The following is a 20,348-nucleotide window of genomic DNA, read 5'->3' as shown; positions in this document are numbered from 1 at the left end:
ATTGACTCCCCAAAGTACCGTATGCTTTTGCGGCCATAATGACAACAAGCGCTTGGGGTCGGAGCATCAATGCCGTGGAAATCTTACAGGTATTGAGCTTTCTGAGGTTTATGTTTCTAAAGCTTGATTTTTGTTAATGACTGCTCCAAGCTGTTTACCCTGACTACCGGTTACTCATAGAATCTGTATTATATAATTGTGTTTATAAGTAACTATGCGATATGGTGGCATTTCATAGACCAGAAGGAGTGCAGCGGAGATACGGGGACAATTAGCAGGGAGGCTATTTAGAGACTATTTAGTATATACTTATTCAACTAATTACGTGTGTATTCCAGCTCACTTCTAGTTATTATATTACTAGTTAACACCGGGGCAGTCTCTTCCTCTACGCACATCACCGTTCATGGTACACTTTATTGTGCACATGTTCTCCTAGTACATCACGACAGCTAATGTGCTTAAATATGGGAGATATAGGAAAAAGAAAAAGCCACACGATAGGCCCAATGGAAAAAGAACAAGGCAAGAAGCGATATAGCGTTGCTATTGGCCGCAATTCTCTGCTGTAGTCACATCACCGAGCCTACCGAGGTTAACCATACAGCCTACATATTGCACATGTCCAATAATGAACATTGTTCTCAGTCTTGTCAAATTGAAACAATGACATGCTGTAATGAAATGGTCATAAATTATAGCTGTGCCAAATCCTAGCCCTGATATATGTCTTTCCTTTTGTTTTCTAGTGGGCTACCAGGCAAGTTGATCCCTCACCCAGGTAGACTGTAGCTAGTTCTTCCCCCCTCCATCATATATACTAATGTGAAAAAAATATATATGTACAGCCTTCAGGGCTAGTTCCTTAAGTCGGAGAGAAAGATCGAGACATAAAAAAGAGAGGAAAAAAGAAACCGATGGCTATATGACGAAGTGCCTCCGAAGAGAAAAGTTTCCAAGTCAATTGCATTAGAATCGTTAAAGAAATTAGACAATAACGGCATTAAATACCAAGGGCCCGAGGGGAGAAAGCCTAGGTAAATAGTAGACAATGTTACGATAACACAGATGGTTGTAAACAGAGGTATTTTCAAGATAATGAGGCTGTTCCTTAAAGTTGACATGATCGTGTAAACATTGAAATTTATTGCGTCGTAGATGTGACGTTCCTAGGACTTCCAACTCTGCTGATATGTACGTTCGCGGTCTTTCCATAAATACATAGATGGAAAATGTCTTATATTCCGCTGTGATGCGAACTAAGTATTCACACCAATCACCAAGTCTCTTGTTTGTAGCGGCCGCTTTGCTCCATTCCAGTGAGATACCCCTCAGCCTGGGAACGGGTGAAAGGCTGCCCCGGCAAAGGAGCTCCTCCATTCTGGAAGGCTTCGATGAGCGCTTCACGCACAGCTTGGGGCATGCGACCCGAGGAACCACAAATATAAACTGACCCCTGCATATCATGCAACAGACGGAAGAAGAGCGAGAAGTTCTCGCGTATGGTATCTTGCACGTAGATCTTACGTTGCTGATCACGCGAAAAAGCAGTAAGCACCTGTAACGGGATGAGCTTGCTGAGCTCTGTCCACTCTTCTTCAAAGAAGAAGTCGGATTCTCGGTTCCGCCCTCCATATAGGAGGACAGTAGGGCCGATTGGTGGACTGACGCCGGGATTTTGCTCGCGGTAAGCCTGCACAAGTGCCGCTTTCTCCCAAAGCATGGAGCGCAGGGGTGCAACTCCAGTGCCCGGTCCAATGAGCACGGTTGCTCCGGTCAGTTGCTGAACTGAAGACTTGAGACCGCCGGGCTGGAGCTGAACTTGAAGGGTGCTACCTGGCTGGAGGACGGAGAGATACTTGGTACAGACGCCCTCGCGGATTCTCTTGATCACTGTCTGGTATTTGACAATAGCAATGAGTAGTTCAAATTGTGTATTTCCATCAGCAGTTTGCTTGTGTGTTCCGCCGCTGGCAATGCTGAATTGGCGGGCGCGCATGACCGGGAGAACAGATATTGCGTGCTGCCAGGGAATTTTGACAGTGTCGAACTCATGCAACACCTCAAGTATACTACGCCGTGGGCGTGTCGTGTAATCCCATAGCTCGTCGATATATTCGGGGTTTGTAAATTCTAGTAACCGTTCTTTATGCATTTCATCTTTGGTGTAGTGTGCAATTGTGGAGAAGAACGATCGGCGGGGTATCCCTTTGACGTCGAGATAGTCTATGAGGAGGGCACGAAGGGTGAGGTTGGGATAAGAGTCGAGACCAGGAATCGGTGGTGGTGATGGAATATCTCCTGTTGGAACGAAAGAGACTCGTCGATCTGCTAGATCGTTCCAACCCATCAAGTCAATAAGGGTTTGAACGTCAATTGAAGAGCTTTTCGGTGTGATGGCGATCATGTCCCCGGGAACGTAAGAAACAGAGTCTGGGACGGTCAGAGTAATATGGCGCACATCTTGCCAATGCTTTCGTGGAGTTACGCGCCGATTTTCGGTCAATGTCGCAGAGAGCGAGTGTGGGATGGGTCGGGAGTCATGGTCCAGATGGTGTAGTCCTGGATATTCATCTGTAGAAGCTTGATGTTCATTTGCGACGGCAGCTTGAGGTAACAGGACGGGATCGGTCTCCTCAGCCAACTGTAGCTTCCACTTTGGTGGGAGCTGCACATCATCTGGGATCGGGTGTTGTCCAGCAGGGAGAGGATGTCTGCTCAGTAAATGTTTTCGAAAATCCGTCATCCATGGTAGGAAAGTTCCCTCAAGTCTGCATATCAAGCCATGTAAGCCGTGAACAGATATATAGCATGAGGATCAAGATAGTACTGACTCTTCTGGATGTTGCTGGTCTGCTTCGCCCGTGGGATAGATTTCATTTGCACCAAGTTGTAAAAGCCGTTTATAGAGCTTGCGTATCGCCCAATTAAATCTTTCACAATCAGCCATTGAAACGCATGGTGGTAAAAGCTTCCATACTTAGGATATGAGCTATCTCCTAGCCCAAAACAAGTGAAGTTCACGCCGTTCAAAAAGGTAGCAGGTAGCTTCTTTAGCAAAAGCGACTTCCAAAAAGACCGCGCATTGGCTGGAAAATCGCCTTGTCCGGTAGTCGAGGTCACAAATATGATGAATGTATATGAAAGAAGGGATTCCTACGGTTCCATAGGCATTAGCCCTCTGAAGGGTCATTGCAAAGAAGTACATACCGGCTTGCATTGATTCAACTCGGATACATGCGTCGCAAAACGGAGCCGCTCGGTCAAGGCGCCTAATTCCTCGGCCACTTCCTGCGCATTGCCCGTTTCGGAGCCATATAAAATGAGCACGGACCGTCCTAAGGGACGTGGATCTGCGGTGTCGCCCATTCTGCGCTCTGATGTCGAAGTGTCTGAACAATCCTTGCTTTGCCCCTCCAAAAATCGGCTGACGTCACGCAAAAACCAATCGATCTTATCAAATATCCACCGCCATATCTACCGCCTACCCGAGTTGATCTTTCTATAGCCTAGAATACATTGGCGTTAGGATAATCATTTTTTGGAAGAATTAGGTCTAAGAAGAGGGATAAAGGGATGAAACCCCACAGAGGTGGTAGCATACGCCTTTAATAGTTGTATTAAGCGTAGACAAACGTGCCAGGTGGACTGAGCCTAAATGGAGGTTGTGCAGATATAAGGGAGATATCTTACATTGGCCAACCTTTACTCTGGAAGTGGCTTTTTGTTGACTCAAAGCAAACGAAGTCCCTGTCTTGCATATTGCCTACTAGACCTTGGAGAAGCTACGAGTTCTCGCTGCTTCTTTCGCTTAGAGTGTGCCTAGTAACTGGTTAGATACTATGTGGTGTGGTTAATTTAATTCGAATATCCTAATAACCCAGGTTACCAGAGTCATTGGCGCTGAAGACACTGAACAATCCACTGTGGCATTAAATAAATACAAAGGATATGCCAAAAAGGCGCGGGCCGGGCCGCTGAAAAGCCATAGTAAGGCTAAATTGGAAGAAAAAAAAGGGTATCGTGAATCTGCTTTTCAGAAGTCATCGTCGCCGCCACCGCCTCCACCGTCTTCATCACCCATATCATCTTCTCCATCGTCGAAGTACTGCTCGGCATTGTAATCGCCGCCCATTTCATCATCATCTTCGGAGAAGTCGTCATCCATAATTTCCTCCTCCTGTTCATCATCCTCATCAATCAATGCGCCTTCATCCGCATCTGCGTCACCATCCTCCTCGTCTTCGCCGGCGGCCACGCGCTTTGCAGGTCCAGCTTCGTCTTCTTCGTCCTCAAAACCACGCTTCACTCCAGCGGCCGACGACTGGCCCTGGTAGCCATCCAGGGACGCGTCAGGTCGGAAGTTCGGCTGGAGGGTTTGCCATAGCTCGCGGGGAAAGAACTTCAAGACTAAACGATTCAAGTATGCGGGATCAGTCACCCGAAACCGTAGAAAAGACAATGCTTGTAGAAAGTACTCACAATAAGTCCGTCCGGTGATCTTGGGAAGGGTACGTCGTTTCTTTTGATAACGACCGGAATAGGTGGGCATGCCGTGAAACGCGTCAAAGTTGGCACGCGCGGCGCTGCCTTTTTTGGCATTGGAAGACGAAGCATCAAGTACACAGTAAAAAGGGCCCTCGTGAAAGGTTTCGCGCAACTCGCGGTAGTAGTCTACCTGGGTTTGTTCTGCGGGGCTCAACTTCCGAGCAAATGGGACAGTATATTTCTGCGGATAGGATAGGTTAGGCTCTGTAGATTTCGGCATGATGGAGAGTGGTCCATTGCAAGAGGAGGATTTCCTGGAGAGCCAGGCCAAGAAGCAAACATACAGGGTACAACGGCGTTGGAGCCGTGTCTGGCTCCCCGCCAGGGTCGGCATCCCATGTAAACTCTGTGCCTGGGGGCTTTTTGCCCTTTGGTGCCCCACGGCGTGACATGATTGTGATATAACGACGTCAATTAACACGAGTTAACGAATATGGACCATTTTTCATGATATAACTGCGGATAGATGATCATGACTCCGGAAAAATACATTTCTTTACCGCCCACCCGAAACAGCACTAGGGCTGGCAGAATTCCTCAATGCTTCCCCGCGTGGACGCTAAGATAACACGCGCTGATCTTTACTTTGTACTCTGTTCACAATACACCATTGAACTTGATATTTTTTTGATTGAACACGAGGCTAGAGAATCACTAAACTGGTTCAAGTGTTTTTTTTCTCTGTTTTGCTTTTCAAATTTATTGCAACTTTATAGTCCGGCAGTCATTATCTGAGCACTGCCGGATTGCATAGGTCCCCAGGGACCCTCGTTCACACGCTGCTGTAGCGTTCGCATGATATCTTCAAACCCTTCCACCTGGCCATCGGTTTCTTGCAACCGGCTGTGCAGTGCTACAAGAACATCATGCTTCGCAGTGGCAACTTTCCAAACAACACTCTGGGAATCACCTGCACCACCCCCGACGAACTCTGCATAGGAGCGAGGTGGCTTGAAAAGATACGGGAGAAGGGTGGTCAGGGCAGGTGGAGTGAGAACTGCCCATGCTCCTGATTTGGGGAAAAATCCACTAGTAGCTGGGGATAGCTCACCCAGGCCCTCTTCGGAGGGCAGCCGGAACCGGGATGAATTCGTATTGACAGGCGCTGAAGGTGAGGGTTTCCAGTTCGCTGTTGTAATAGCCCTCATGAAAGTTATGGCCGACAAAGCAATCTCTTTCATCACTAGGACGTCGGCAGCGCCCACGACATCATCCCAAAAGGTGGGGTGTTGATTGACATAGAGGAAGTAGAGGATGCGAGCTGCAGCTGCTTCACGGTCCCAGTCAGTTGGGGTTGAGCCGGATGTGTTCAACTTCATCGAATCAGAAATTCCAGTTCGCTGGGGTCCGTGGAAAATTCTCGCCAGAACATCCAGAGCTTCACCATTTGGAGGGTTTGTAGGAACCGCGAGAACCGGGTTGGCGCCATGCCTACCAGCTTCGATGAGAAGCACTCGTGGGAGTGAAGCTAAAATAGCCAGGTGACCTGTGGGTACTTCGCCGTGTGCCCATTGCGCGCTAGGAATGGCGAGTGATCTGTTGATGCGGGAGATAATCCCATCAAGTAGGGTAGAGGGGTTCTGTAATAAGTGGTTGGGATACATCTCGGCGTACCGGGCCACATATGCCATAATCGGGCCGGATAGGTAGAGAAGATCCACTGAGTCCAGCTTGGACTCATCGAGATAATACGTCAGCACTTGGGAATGCAGCTCGTGTGCAACAAGGAAGTCGAGGGCAGGGGATGAGAAAGTCGAAGTAGACTGCACCGAGCTCCGAGCGACAAGGCCTGGCCCATCAATCTCTAGTAGCTCGCGGAAGAAGTTCAGCAGTGTCATATGCATCAAGACATCGCTCACTTGGACCATATGACAGGTGGCAAAATGCAGGAGACTACTGCTCTGGTATTTAGCCTCGATCCCTGGGACTTGCGCTGTTGAGATGATGTCCCAGCGGAGTTTTCCGGCTTTCACCAGGAGGGTCATTAGCCTGCCTTGTGCGAGCGTTCTTTCGCGTTTAGAGAGATCACCAGGGGCATCATTCTGGAGGCTACATAGCCCAAACAGTAGACCGTAGACATCCTTATCGGTGAATACTCTCCTCCACAAGAGTCCCTGTCCTGCATGACTTTCATCACCGGTATGCTCATATTCTCCATTTTCCAAATGATGAGCGACATCAACCTCTAAAAGCTCCCATAATGTGTCCAGTGCAGCCTGTGCGACTTCGGCCGAAGATGTTGAAAGCCACAGCTCCACAAGTGAAGCCACCAAGTTTGAATCACCTGCAACTATGGCAGCTTCACTGCATTTTTGTCCGGCTTTGGCCAACAGCGAAAGAGCTAGGAGATTGATTGGTGGTGATGGGGCCTTGAAGCCAGCGACAAGACTGATTGGAGGATCGACAGATTGGAGATCGGTGAAGGTGAAGTAGGCGGTAACTCTGATTCCGAGGGTTGTAATAGGCGTAGGGTCTTCTTGCAAGATGGGAAGGAGCGCTGAAATTTGTGATAGAAGAGTGGCAGGGACCACAGGGTCGGTGGATTCGACTAGTTGCAACTTCAACTTGTCGATGAGAGGAATGTCCAAGGCCGTGGAGGGGTTCTCCTGGACCTGAGCGAGGTGTGATCTCACTGCATCAAATGTCGAAGGAACTGACATTGCGGTTTCTTGGAATATGTTCAGTTCTTCCAATAATCAGTCACAGACTTAAAACCGAAATGGATACCTTTGTGACAGACGAAGCTCGCCCTATGCGCCGCGGGGAAAGCTCAATTCTGCCTCAGGCATCAACACCAAACCGACCAAACATGACCGCATCAACCAAGCGTATCTACTACTCCGTCCCTCACCAGAAGTTCCTCTACATCCCAGGACTACAGCATACAGTCATGGAGCCTCCGCAGTGCCTGGTCTCTCAGAAATCATCCGATTCGGGTCTTCATATCCAGCTGCACCCACTGGTTCTCCTCACTGTTTCCGACCAAATTACCCGACACGCTGCCCGACAGCAGCATGGGCCGATAATTGGCGCTCTTCTAGGCCAGCAGAATGGACGAGACATCACACTTGAGCATGCGTTTGAGTGCCCAGTTACTTACGGGTTGAACGATGAGATTGTCTTGCCGGCGGTATGGTTTCAAAAACGTCTTGAGCAGTGTACGTTGAACCCCTCTCAAGATCAATTTGGTTTGCCCCTAGGAAGTAAAACTGACCATATTACAGTCAAGAATGTGCACAAAGACCCCCCTCTCGACCTTGTTGGATGGTGGTCAACCGCGCCATCGACCGGGCCGAATGACGCCCATCTCCCTCTTCACCGACAGATCCTCCAGGACTACAACGAATCTGCGGTCTTCCTCGCCTTCCACCCTTCACAGCTTAACGATTCAGGTTCAAATGGCGGCAAGCTTCCTCTAACCGTGTACGAGAGCGTTCATGAAGGCCAAACCGCCCCCGATGCAAGCAAGGACATGCAGGTTGATGGCGAGGAGGCGGTGCCAAATATCAAATTCAGGGAGCTTCCCTACTCAGTGGAAACAGGAGAATCTGAGATGATCGGTATCGATACTATTGTTCAGGCTTCTGGTACCGCTTCTTTGAATGCGACACAGGAGCCGGCCAAGCGCGCGCAGCAGACAGAACAGACAGAGTCAAATAAGCAGAGCTCTCAGGTTGAACTCTCACAGGAGGAAGAGGAGCGTAAGTTTTCACAGTCTCAACACTACTACTCGAATGGCTGATACTAACTAAGTTGAAAAGTAATCGCAAGCCTCAGCACTCGTCTCAATGCCGTTCGCACACTCGAATCCCGCGTCTCCCTCATCAAATCCTACCTCTCCAGTCTCTCAGAAGCGGATTTTAGCTCAGATCGATCAAAGGACAATACATCTACGACCAAGTTGTCACACCCGATCATCCGCAACATTAACTCTCTTCTCTCGCACCTGTCCATCCTCTCTCCATCGGAGCAAGGCCCCTTCTCCACCGAAGTACTCTCGCAGAGCAACGATGTGCTATTGATCTCGCTACTTGGCCAACTCGGCGACAACGTCAAGGCCATGCGCGAATTGGGCCGCAAATCTGCAGTCATTCAGACTGCGCGTCACGTAGCCACCGCGCGCAAGGATCCCTTTATTCTCCAAAGGAGCTTCAATGAAGAGTTCTATGCCCAGGGTGGGCGTGGGGGTCCCGGCAGTGGGATGTATTCATGATAGTAGTCAGTTCAGTTCTTCACTGTTTCCACGATCACCCCATGAAAATACCCCCGCAACTGGCAATACACCGGATCTTGAGCCTAGGCTTTTAGCTACTTTGCTTAGACAGTGTTCCTTTCTGGGCCCGTGTCAAGGCCATTTAGATGAGATAACGAACTTTGATATGATTATTCTTCCTTTTCCCCCTATTCAGTCGGTGACTAAAGATCTAGTTCAGACAAACGATACTATACAAGAAATGTAAACCCACAGCGATGCTAATAATGCGCACTGGTGGGGATAGGACAAATAAAGGTAAAAAAAAGAGAAGGGGAATAAGAAAAATATGAATACAAGAACAAAAACAAAAACAAAAACATGCCGCTATGTAAACAGGCGGGTATCCATACCTACTCAAACAACAGGACAGAAAGAGAAAAAAGCGCAAAAATCTCGAAGTGCTCATGGGTAGCGTGAGGTAAGAAGAATAATGTCTGCAGCTCAATCACAGGTGAAACATGCATATCAAAGGTATCAAAGTAAACTTGGCCAATATGAGATGTGTGCACTGAGTCATCATTGAATCATAGATATGGATCATGAATGATGGTTGGTAGGATATGGAGGAGGAGGATGGTAAGAGTCCGGCATGGGCATAGGGACCTGCCCACGGAGAGGACCATTGGATGGGTAAGGATGGACCGGGGATTCCGAGTACAAATTGTCATGACTGCGAAGCGAAGGATCCTCATAGGGTGACGAGCTTCGTCCGTCAAAGGCAGTTGACGGGTTTTGGGCATGGTCATCGAAGTCCGACGCATATGGCGAAGTGCCTGTGAGCGCGATCTCGGGATTGGGTTGGGCGTGAGCCAGAAGCACATCACCCTCTTCGTAGGGTGTGTCACCATAACGGCCTGTTCGGCCTCCGGATATGGCCGTTCCAGCACCACGGTAGGCTGTTCCATGCTGGGTAAGTTCGCTGCCCTCTTGGGGTGGCTGGAGACCGAGTGACTCCTCTTGCGGCTGATAACTGGGGTCCAGCATACGACTCTTGCGGCCGACGAACAGCCAACGGGCACTTCGACCAATGGCTTTTAAGAGGTCCAATGGGTTCATGGCATCGATCAAGGCCCTTACACCATAGCGTCCACCTTGGTATGCAGCCTTGCTGTTGCCGTAGAAATCAGTCACTTGACTTGACTGGTTGGCAAGGGTGTAGGACTTCCACGAGAAGGCCCAGAGATGTAGTATACCAAATATAGCCATCTCGCAGTTGATCATCAGCTCTGGGAGCCCGACTTTGAGATCGTTCATGGCGATTTTATTAGTCGCTGATATAGCGCCTTCAGAGACTAGAAGGCTGATGAGTGTCTAAAATGTGGAAACATGAGTTTGTGAACCACTTTAGCAGGAGATGATGTTAAAAAAAGACTTACTGACTGCCAAAATGAAAGGAAAATGACGAGCTTAATCGACAGGATCTTCAAAAATGGCTGATGTTGCTTGATGTCTTGGCTGGTCTGATGGTAGAACTGGATTAGGCAGTACATAGCGATAGTGACTGAGACCGATTCAATGACGATAGTCTATCAATATATTATTAGCGGATCGGCAAAGGATGAAGCCCAAAACTTGGTCGCGACTTCAAACATACCCAGATATGCGCGAATGCAGGACTCAGCGACGCCTCACAGTATACCCCGAAAGCTTGCGCAACAACTGCAACGATAGTCATAAGAACGCGCATAACACAGTATTGGAAAACCCCGACCCAGACAATCTGTACAATGATCAGTACCCTAAAATTCCTCAACGTCTGCTCAAGTCCATCATCTTACATTGAACCATGTCAATCCACTGCGCGGGGTCCGCCAGATGCGCTTGCCACCACAACATTTTTGAAGCCAACTCAACGGCCAGAGCCATTCCTTAGGTTGAATTCCACGGAAGTAATCCTTCTGGCTGTGTAGATCCGGGGCGGTGTAGTGGCACATAAGGGAGAAGAAGGCGGAGATACAGAACGCTTCGTAGCAGTCGCCCATGACCTTAAAGTAGACAGAATCACGGTAGAAGTACATGCTGAGCCATGCGACAAGGGAATAGACGGGAACCATAAATAGGATACGGATAATACTGAAAGACGAGGGCCATGTCAGCAATGCTCGCGTGACGCGTTAAGGAGAAGGGGACTCACTGTCGCTGTTCGATCGGCTTGCTGTAATGTGTTGCATGTAGCATAATCAGGACCAAAGATACAACACAGGCGATGATAGCGCAAGCACCGCCCACTAGGAGTGCTAGAGCATGAAATGTAAGACCGCCATCCCAGAGTGCGACCTCCTCAACTAGTTCCGATTAGTTCATTACAAAGTTCAAGGCCAGGGAGGGATAACGAACTCGCTTCAGCCTCTGTGGTATTACACACTGGCCAGCCCATGGTCGCTGGGGTGAAAATGGCAAAGAGGACTTGTTGATGGACCGAACGTTTTTCCCCCTTTATCTCTTATCCGGATCGACGGGAAAGACGCCACCGAAGATCAAGGAAATAAATATTGAGGAATCACAATGTACACCTTGAGAGACAAGAATATGGCGTTGTGGCTGATTATGCACAGCCTGTCAGGTCTCGAAAATCCTCCGATTTCCTTGGGATCGTCGGCAGCTCAAAGGCTTGGTCTTTGGTCTATTTTTATTTTCTTGGCTTTACAGCCCTGTTGGGTGGACCCGGTTTTTGATGGTACGTACTTGGATATTTAGATTCTTTGAGATATTTTGATACTTTCATAATTTGATTTAGCATTTTGCAGTCGCTAAAAGACTATTGTACATGGCCATGGCCCAGCTGCATGCCTTCAACACTCGAAAGTTCAAGAGCGCCATGAATCTCCACGCCGTCCACCACGTCCCCGTCCACGAGGTCTGGGACCACCTCGAGGTCCAGGTGTGAATCGCTCGGGGCCGATGTCCACGAACTTATCGTCATCTTCGAAAGTAATTCGCCGCATTTCATCACCACCACGACGTGGGAATGTACCCTTCTTAATCAGCTCATCAAATTGGTCCAAACGTTTGTCGGCAACCGGACGTGGAACGGGAAGGTAGTACAGCTTGGGCTTTGTAGTGGTAGATTCAAATAATTCATCCAGAGGTTTAAAACCCTGCCCAGGTCGTGATGGAGGCGCGGGGGCCGCGGGGGGTGCGTTGGAAAGCCGACGATCAAGCTGCTCAATATCGCGGCGCGGGCCCAAGGGAGGAGTACGATTGAAACCCGACTCACGTCGTCCAGAGGGAGCAGAGCCCACCTCGGCGAGGGTAGCCGTGGTTCCGTCACCAGACGTCTCATATCTCACTTCCCAACGAGCAGCAGCGCCAGCGCGGTCTCGGGATTTCTCTTCTGTCTCAATCCATTCCTTGATCTTCTCGTCGGGAATAAAATCTGCTCGGAGATTCTTGCGGTTGCGCTCGTTGGGCCACACAGTCCCATGGACAGCAGAACGAACCCGCGAAGCTGCTGCGAGACTGGTGAAACTCACAAAACAGTGAGTTTTGATAGCATCAAGATAGAAGTCAACGATGGCATCGGAATCTGTGGTTCCGGGGGCGGATGCAAGACTGGCCAGGTGTTTGCGGAGTGCAGTCGGCTGGAGTGGGCGCATGAGGCCGTCGATATAGAGGGCAGAAGTTGCAGGGTGCAACGCAGGGGTGGTGTCGACATCCTGCATTGCGATATCTCTTGGGGGAGAGGCGGGGTGGGTTGATGCACCGGCAGGTGCAAATAGGTTGCGAAACCGAGCGTCTTGCTTGGTGGGGGTTTTGTGTGAATCTGTTTGCGTCTCAATAGGCTGTTTGTCTGTGTGGCCCTCCGCTGCTTTTTGGTCTTCAGGCTTTGAATCACTGAGGCCCTCATCGCGAGAGACCGACACCTCATCGTCTTTCAGCAACACGTGCGGGCTTGTTTCCTTCGCACGAGCCTTCTTATTCGCAATCTCTTCCAGAGTAGGAGCTGGGCTCTGGCTGCGGCGTTTCCGTTTGCGTGTATCTTCCAGTGCATCTTCAACTGGGAGAGGTGTCGATAACTCGGTGTTAATCTCTGAGGTATGGGCAGCAGATGTGATGGGTTTTTCTTGAGCCTTTATGGGCTCCTCGTCCTTCGCATCTTGGGATGCTTTGTCCATTTGTAGCTGTGATGGTGCAGCTGTAGGACCTTGATTTTCAGTAGTAACTTTCTCTGTTTGTATCTCTGTAGGCTTCGCAACATCTTCGACTTTTTGCGATTTCACATCGGCTACTGAAACTGCCTCTCCTTGGGTCGACTCATCCGCCTGCATTTGTCCATCATGAGTTGGGTCCGATACTGACGCAGGTGCTGTTGTTTCCTCGGTTTGTGAGATTGCTTCTTCCTTTGGTTGCTCAGGCTCTTCATTCTCTGATTCTTCGGGCTGCGACTTTGCTTGCGGAACAGCATCAGGCGCAGATGGCTGTGACTCGGTAGATTCTTCTGCTGGGGCTGCTGCATCGGACGTGTCCTGATTTGTTTGTGAGTCAAGCTCAGTCAATTTGTCAATGAATTGCTGCTTGAGGCGGAGACCAGTCTGAGGGACGCCGCGCTTCTTGCACTCAGCCTTCAAATCAGCCACTTTCAACGACGAATAGTCAGTCATGATGACAAACTCTCATCAAAGGGTTTAAAATGTGAAGTTTGAAGGAGATGAGATCAATTGCTTATATCAGAATGAATAAGACAATTGGTTGCAGCGCAGGGATTGAACTTGGGGGCGCGATGGAAATGCGCGCCGATGATGTAGGACGCTAGCCGCATCCGGACTGGCGTCACTCTTGTCTGAACAATGCGCATGCAACTCGACACGTACATGGATGTGTGTCCCTTTTCAATCATTTCAGTTAATAAAATAAGATCTATTTGAAAGAATTAGAAGAGAATTTTCAATAATTAGTCGTATTGAAGTAGATAACTTGACTATTTGTAGCACTGCAAACTGCAACAGAGGCCTCATAAACAGAGGCCTGATAAAACAAACCACATGCCGCTGTAGTAAACGTTGGCATAACTTATATCGATGGTAGTTCACTGGCATTGTATTCAACGGTGCCATATGGTCCAGACTATATATAAAATAAGCAAATGTGCAGCTATGGCGTTGCTATCACCCAGAGAGAAAAAAAAAAAAAGACATTGATGCCAGACGGGAGGAGTTGTCTACAATTGGGAGGATAGCCTTGCCTCCGGTCTTAACTTGGAACCAGTACCTCTGCTGGATGGAAAGCATCTATATGGTATGTGGAACAAAATATACATAATTTGCTCCTGACAAGTCGTGCGTGATATTACATCTACCACTCTTCTCTATGTTCTTAGAAGATTGTCATACTATGTAGTAGGTAGTTGGAGTGAGATACTGCAATTGGAGAGGAAGATAACATAGATATATTGACAGTGATTTAGTCATTTGACAAGAGTGCTTCTAATCTACAATACCCGCTGGCAGCAAAGCCACGTAGTCCAATGGCGCCAGCTCAGTGCCATCAGGCGCCCCGACAATCTTCAAAGTGTCGCCCTTGCGAATCTTGACGCCCCGGAACTTGATACGAATCGCCGAATGCCCATCCAAATAGATAGAAGGCGTGTGGCTAAAGGTATCCTCACTATTACCAACCCATTGGCCGATTTTTCGATTATTCAGGTAGACTTTCCACTGTGACTGGCCACCGTAGACATCGTAGTAATTCACTGCAAGGTCATAGGTACCAGAGGGAAAGTTTATTTTGGTTGAAGCGGTGCCGGCTGTACTGTTGGAAGTTGTGACAATTGCAACATAACCAGAAGCTGCTTCGGGGGGGCTGAGCCTGTAAGTCTTGTAACCCTCTAGCTTCATGTCTTCCGCTTCGATGCGCCATGGGTGATGGTCGACACGCTTAGCCTGGTCGGGGATTCCAGAAAGATTGTAATAAAAGTTATTGATCGCATCTCTCCAGACAATGGAGTGACCGCTCTGGTAGTCTAGGAAGTGCCGAACATGGTTGTATCGCTCAGTATCAACTTTTCCATGAAGTGATTCCCACTGCGTGAGGAAGCTCTGGGCAGTTTTGGCTCCGCTGTAGTGTTCGTCGTAGAAGTGCTGGATAACAGTCTTCCCAGAGTGCAGACGATGGGTGTATTTGACATGGTGGAACCATAGCAGAAGATCGTCTGGTGTCGTGTCGATGTTCTCATACATGGCAGCAATTTCGTCCGGATACTGACCTGAAAAGCCTGTGCCGTGGGCCACCGTCCGATCCATTCCAATGCTAGTTTTGTTTGCGCGGGTCCATTGGCCCCAGCCGTTGTTGTCTTGGGATGCAGGGTTGGGGCCATAGTGAGTGTATAGAATATCTGTTAAGGTCTGGATGCCCAAATTCCCACTATACTGTTCGTAGGCGGGCCAGGATTCCATGGACATGCGAGTGATAGTGTCGAGTACCTTGCGGTCCAGCCCAAAGGTCAGTCTGATCCAGTCTTGCAGAATGTCCTGTGCATCATCTGCTGGGTTCCAAGCCAAGCGACCATAGGCATATAGGTTTGACATAGACAAGTGGCTACCAAGCCAGGTGGTGTTTGTGCCCACGTTGACAACAGCTGCTGATCCGCCTAGTTTCCGATTGAACCGTTTACCAGCCACGATGTCGCGAACGAGTGATGGCTGGTGGTCGATGCGGAGGTCAGAGTCTAAGATCGTCTTCCAAAGGGGGGCAACATAGACTAAATGCGACTGCTGCCCAAGGTATTCTTGCGTAACTTGCAGTTCAATGGCCATGCTGGTTTTGCGCAAATTTGCAAACAATGCCGATGGTGGCTCACGGACCTGGAAATCAATTGGCCCATACTTAATTTGGATCACCACATTGTCATCAAATTCGCCATCTAGATGCTTGAAGAAATCCACAGCAGCATTTGCACGATCATGCGTCCAGACTGCCTCGTCCAGGTGATGGTCGTAGACAAACGCGCGATACATGACAATGCCGCCGTAGGGCAGGACGTCTTTGGCAAAGAGGTTCGCTGCATCTGCAAGAGTCCTATTATATGTCTGGGGCCCTGGTTCTCCCTCAGAGTCGGCTTTGATAAGGTAACCAGCCATGTCAGGAACTCGATCGTAGACCTGAGCCGTGATACCCGACCACCACTCAATGACAGATGCATCGAGGGGATCGAAAGTGCTAAGCCCTCCGTAGGTCTGAGGCGACGCGAAATTGAGCGATAGGCCAACTTGTATACCATATGGTCGGAAAACATCGGCGATTCGAGCCACACCGTCGAGGTTTGTGGGAGTCAAGAGGGTAGCGTTCGCATTGACGTTGTTGATAACGACAGCATTGATTTTAATCGAGGCCAAGAGGCGGGCGTATTCAGCAACGCGGGTTAGATCATCGACGATTTGACCGTCCTTGAAGAATATGGATGGGCCACCATAGCCACGTTCGATTCTTCCATCCATATTGTCCCATTGATTCACCCAGCGAATAGGCGCAGAAGGATTGGAAGCATAGGCGACATTGGAGAAGTTTCCCTGTGCAAGCATCGACAAGTATTCAAAGGTGCCATAGAGCGCACCCCTCTCGTTTTGTCCAAGAATTTGAACGTTTTTCCCTTTGATGTCGAGCCAAAAGCCATCTTCTTCCAGTTCAGGTACACCTTTCATAGCGCCACAGATTTCCCGATATTGGTCAATCGTGCCAACAATAACCGAGGAGGCAGCCTTGCATTTGTTGTGTGTGACTTTCACACGCTTCCCATAAACACCTTTGAGACCATTCTGCAACTCCGTGCCCGCAACATACACTGGACTTGTCTCAGACGCATTGAGGGTGACGATACTCGAAGGGAGGTTGGAATGACATTGACCTGAACAGGGTAATGATGCATACCGCAGCCAGCCATTGAGGCCGTTCTCAGCGGCTGCAAAGCCCAAGGAGGCAAAGAAGAGGAGTGTACGCATTGTAGCCAGGTTTCTGGTCTAGGAGCGTATACCTAACCACTCACTGCAGATCAAGTTTCCCCTTTATATCAAGTTCCCCGCGACATCACACCACCGGAGATTCGCCGATGGCAAATAGTTGTCGGAGAAACTTCAGGCTAAATGAATGATATGTCCAAGCCAAGCAATACAGGCTATACTTGCAGTGTTTCCCCGCAAAAATTGCGGAGTTGTGTGGGGGTTGATTTGGTACGGACATTAACGCAGAATTTATTCACGCTAATGTTGAGAGAGCCACTGACAAAGGGTCCACGGGATATACCCCGTATTAGCCTGTTGGTTGCTGGATGTGGCTTATGGTCAGTACTCAAGATGAGATTAAGATCAGCGCCACGAAGCCCTATAGGTACCAGACAAGGCCCGAGTCGGACAAGAACTGGAGCAGACTCATCATAATGCGATGCATTTGGGTATTATATTTTAGGCTATTCTATGGAATGGCGGAGTCCGAAGACAAGCGCATATAGCAAAGTGGCCAAATATCTTGGCACGCCTATCTAAAATATACCAAGTTTGGGAGATACGCATGTACGTAATTATCATTATTCGTGGGAGAAGGTTTTGTTCAAGAATGGTTCAAGATTCTAATTTTTTATGGCTCACAACAGGGCGATACGCTTAAGCATCACGGCTCAGGATGTCGGAGTCACCGGCATCGAGGATAGCCATAGCGGAGCAGCGGAAGAGCTTACCGCAAGCGGTACCGAGCTCAATCTATAGGGCGAGTTAGTCCAATTCGCTCTCCGGGATGCCTTTCGGTGATCCCTTCGCTGAGCAACTTCACTCTCCGAAGTGGTAGTTTTGACCGACTTCTTCTCTGAGTAGTGTAGCTGACACCGAGGTGCGACAGCCGATTTTTCAGGCTGCCGACCCGAAGGAAAGGGGAATGAAACGTACGTTGTTGCCGTTGAAGTGGTGAACGGGGGTCTTGGCGAGCATGGCGTAGTACTCAAGCTCGGACTTGCGCAGAGGAGGGCAGTTTCCGGAGATGAGGACCAGCTTGGCCTTGCCAGAGCGGAGAGTCTTCATGGTGGACTTGGTACCCATGGTAACTAAGAGAATTTGTTAGTGGATTGCTTATTTGTGCGATCGAAACGACTGCTTACCCTTGCCAGACTTCATCACAAGCGCCAGGCGCGAGGAGAGGGTATCACCGGACTTCTTAGTCTTGACCATTTTGAATGTTTTGAGGGGTTGGCTCGTAAGAAGTTTTGTTGGATCGTTGGCTACGGAAGAAGAGAAAATTCGCACAGACGGGAAAAAAGGTCAAGTGTGGAGCGAGCCCTAGCCGCACGTGACTACACGTGACAGATCACCGCTTTATTTTCTGCCACCGGGACCGGAGGAACCACTGCGGGGTCTTTTTTTGACTCACTCCATTTTATATTACTACAAGTACACCCTGTTCTCAATTTCCATCTCTTGTCTTTCTTTATTTTGCACATTGTCTTTTTTTCAAAATGGCCGAAACTAGCAGTACCTCTGCTGCGCAATACCGTCAGTTTATCCCCCTTCAGTCTTATCTTATGAACCGCTACTAAATCCCGTAGAGAGAGTCGCTTCGCAGCCTGAGAACCCCTATGCCCAGTTAATCGAGGATCAATCCATTGCGGTCATCCCTTCCTTCAAACTTGAATCCGGTGTCACCCTTTACAATGTCCCGGTCGCATACACCACACGCGGAACCCTCGCTCCCAATGGTGATAATGTGCTGGTGATTTGTCACGCTCTTAGTGGCAGTGCCGATGTCGCCGACTGGTGGGGCCCTCTTCTTGGTGGTCCTGGCCAAGCTTTTGATGTCTCTCGGTTCTTCGTGATCTGCCTGAACAGTTTGGGCAGCCCGTACGGAAGTGCAAGTGCTGTGACCCACAAGGATGGTAAGCCTGAAAATGGCTACTATGGACCTGAGTTCCCCTTAACGACTGTCCGTGATGATGTCAACATCCACAAACTTGTCCTGGATGACCTCGGTGTCAAGCAGATTGCCGCGGTGGTCGGTGGGTCCATGGGTGGAATGCTCACCTTGGAATACGCATTTTTCGGCAAAGACTATGTGCGAGCTATTGTCCCCATTGCGACTTCAGCGCGCCATTCCGCATGGTGCATTAGTTGGGGTGAGGCACAACGGCAGAGCATCTACAGTGACCCGAAGTATGACGATGGCTACTATGCATTTAACGACCCGCCGTCCACCGGCCTCGGTGCAGCTCGCATGTCAGCACTTCTCACTTACCGTAGCCGCAACTCATTCGAGTCTCGGTTCGGTCGCAATGTACCAGATCCAACCAAACCGCGAAACATCAACGGCACTGAGAAGCTCCCCAGTCCCCCGAACGAGCACTGGGCTATCCACAACGACGGACACCGTGGCGGAACAACCTCACGCTCAGGGAGCAGACAAGGCTCACCGGCTCCTGTGAACGAGGCCGATGTCCAGTTCATGGACCCGCAATTCTCTGGCACCAAAACATTTGCCCCTGAAGTCGACGCAAAGCCCAAGCTGACTGCATCCGGCCGTCCTCGTCCACCGACCTACTTCTCTGCACAGTCATATCTTCGTTACCAGGGTGATAAATTTGTCAAGCGATTTGATGCCAACTGCTACATCGCCATGACTCGCAAACTCGATACGCACGATGTGTCCCGCCGCCGCGGCAATCCTAGCACCGAGACTGAGGATACCGTGCTCGAGGCCCTCGGACAGGTCGAGCAGCCAGCTCTAGTCCTAGGCATTGAGTCGGATGGTCTTTTCACATTCGCTGAGCAACAAGAGATTGCAGCCGGCATCCCCAATTCTCGCCTCGAGCGCATCGATAGCCCCGAGGGCCATGACGCATTCTTGCTTCAATTTGAGCAAGTTAACCGCCATATTGTCGACTTCTTCCACGAAGTTCTGCCCGATATCATGGCCAAGTCAAGCGCCGATGGTGCCGCTGCTGTGGCTAGTGTTACTAAGCTGACGAAGAGCAGCACCTTCGGCGAGGCCGAGGTGGAGGATATCACCGCTTGGTAGAGCGTTGGAATCCCCCAAAAAAGGTATTGTCAGGCGCAGTTTTTTCTGCCGCCAATCCCATGCTCTAGTCTGGGTCCAGAATCCCGTGAAGGGGTCCGCGACCGGATAGATGTCATGGCGCATCAGGGGAAGTAGGTTGCTGTTCTTTTTTCCGTTCCGCCAGTCAGGGAGATGAGCATCCAACTGCCTCTCCCGTCTCTCACTTGGCCTCTGTCCTTGTCCGAGAAGACTGTCAAAGAAGCATCCAACTGCTCTCCATCAGACCCGCCCTCTGGGTCAATTTCTTCCGGGAGGATACTCCCTCCGCCGGGGGTGATGGGTCCGTTTATCGGTATTGATAGCCATTGGTTATCTTTGCGGCATGTATGTCGCATTATCAAATAGAAAATTAATTCAAAATAACATATCTAGACATATCTGGACATATACGTTTATACTATTTGACTTTGACGAAACAGACAACGGCAGATCCAGTTTATATTCAAATCAGATAGCCCACGGCAATAGCGCCATGGTAATAGGGGCTACAACATACTCCGTACATATGCAGGACACACGC

General features: G+C 49.5%; 9 protein-coding genes across 9 annotated transcripts; 2 read left to right on the top strand and 7 right to left on the bottom strand.

The window, feature by feature from the left end:
- Positions 1-1,276: 1,276 nt before the first annotated feature.
- On the bottom strand, positions 1,277-3,369 carry tah18 (NAPDH-dependent diflavin reductase; the record flags this gene model as incomplete). Its single annotated transcript, XM_057227086.1, has 3 exons — positions 1,277-2,771; positions 2,831-3,156; positions 3,211-3,369. 3 exons carry the CDS (start codon positions 3,367-3,369, stop codon positions 1,277-1,279), a joined length of 1,980 nt encoding a protein of 659 aa, XP_057091102.1.
- A 667-nt stretch (positions 3,370-4,036) lies between these two features.
- On the bottom strand, positions 4,037-4,940 carry N7447_002810 (DNA-directed RNA polymerase III subunit C31; the record flags this gene model as incomplete). Its single annotated transcript, XM_057227085.1, has 3 exons — positions 4,037-4,410; positions 4,483-4,729; positions 4,833-4,940. 3 exons carry the CDS (start codon positions 4,938-4,940, stop codon positions 4,037-4,039), a joined length of 729 nt encoding a protein of 242 aa, XP_057091101.1.
- Positions 4,941-5,258: 318 nt separating this feature from the next.
- Positions 5,259-7,208, bottom strand: N7447_002809 (uncharacterized protein; the record flags this gene model as incomplete). Its single annotated transcript, XM_057227084.1, has 1 exon — positions 5,259-7,208. The coding sequence occupies one exon, from the start codon at positions 7,206-7,208 to the stop codon at positions 5,259-5,261; it is 1,950 nt and encodes a 649-aa protein (XP_057091100.1).
- Positions 7,209-7,267: 59 nt separating this feature from the next.
- Positions 7,268-8,761, top strand: N7447_002808 (COP9 signalosome complex subunit 6; the record flags this gene model as incomplete). Its single annotated transcript, XM_057227083.1, has 3 exons — positions 7,268-7,706; positions 7,773-8,249; positions 8,310-8,761. The coding sequence occupies 3 exons, from the start codon at positions 7,268-7,270 to the stop codon at positions 8,759-8,761; spliced, it is 1,368 nt and encodes a 455-aa protein (XP_057091099.1).
- A 579-nt stretch (positions 8,762-9,340) lies between these two features.
- N7447_002807 (OSTA/TMEM184 family protein) lies at positions 9,341-11,180 on the bottom strand (the record flags this gene model as incomplete). The annotated part of the gene is made up of 6 exons (XM_057227082.1): positions 9,341-10,114; positions 10,180-10,329; positions 10,398-10,523; positions 10,582-10,876; positions 10,938-11,088; positions 11,141-11,180. The coding sequence occupies 6 exons, from the start codon at positions 11,178-11,180 to the stop codon at positions 9,341-9,343; spliced, it is 1,536 nt and encodes a 511-aa protein (XP_057091098.1).
- Positions 11,181-11,610: 430 nt separating this feature from the next.
- On the bottom strand, positions 11,611-13,404 carry N7447_002806 (SAP domain protein; the record flags this gene model as incomplete). Its single annotated transcript, XM_057227081.1, has 1 exon — positions 11,611-13,404. One exon carries the CDS (start codon positions 13,402-13,404, stop codon positions 11,611-11,613), a length of 1,794 nt encoding a protein of 597 aa, XP_057091097.1.
- An 822-nt stretch (positions 13,405-14,226) lies between these two features.
- aguA (alpha-glucuronidase) lies at positions 14,227-16,737 on the bottom strand (the record flags this gene model as incomplete). Its single annotated transcript, XM_057227080.1, has 1 exon — positions 14,227-16,737. One exon carries the CDS (start codon positions 16,735-16,737, stop codon positions 14,227-14,229), a length of 2,511 nt encoding a protein of 836 aa, XP_057091096.1.
- Positions 16,738-17,357: 620 nt separating this feature from the next.
- N7447_002804 (60S ribosomal protein eL30) lies at positions 17,358-18,018 on the bottom strand. Its single transcript, XM_057227079.1, has 3 exons — positions 17,883-18,018; positions 17,674-17,828; positions 17,358-17,490 (listed from the first exon to the last, which is right to left on the bottom strand). Exons 1-3 carry the CDS (start codon positions 17,950-17,952, stop codon positions 17,395-17,397), a joined length of 321 nt encoding a protein of 106 aa, XP_057091095.1. The 5' UTR covers positions 17,953-18,018; the 3' UTR covers positions 17,358-17,394.
- A 218-nt stretch (positions 18,019-18,236) lies between these two features.
- On the top strand, positions 18,237-19,789 carry met2 (homoserine O-acetyltransferase; the record flags this gene model as incomplete). Its single annotated transcript, XM_057227078.1, has 2 exons — positions 18,237-18,273; positions 18,327-19,789. 2 exons carry the CDS (start codon positions 18,237-18,239, stop codon positions 19,787-19,789), a joined length of 1,500 nt encoding a protein of 499 aa, XP_057091094.1.
- Positions 19,790-20,348: the final 559 nt, after the last annotated feature.

The sequence above is a fragment of the Penicillium robsamsonii genome (genome assembly GCF_028829455.1).
Source record: "Penicillium robsamsonii strain IBT 29466 chromosome Unknown utg000001l_segment0_segment0, whole genome shotgun sequence".
In the NCBI taxonomy this organism is placed as follows: Eukaryota; Fungi; Ascomycota; class Eurotiomycetes; order Eurotiales; family Aspergillaceae; genus Penicillium; species Penicillium robsamsonii.
This window is presented reverse-complemented; position numbering and strand designations above follow the sequence as displayed.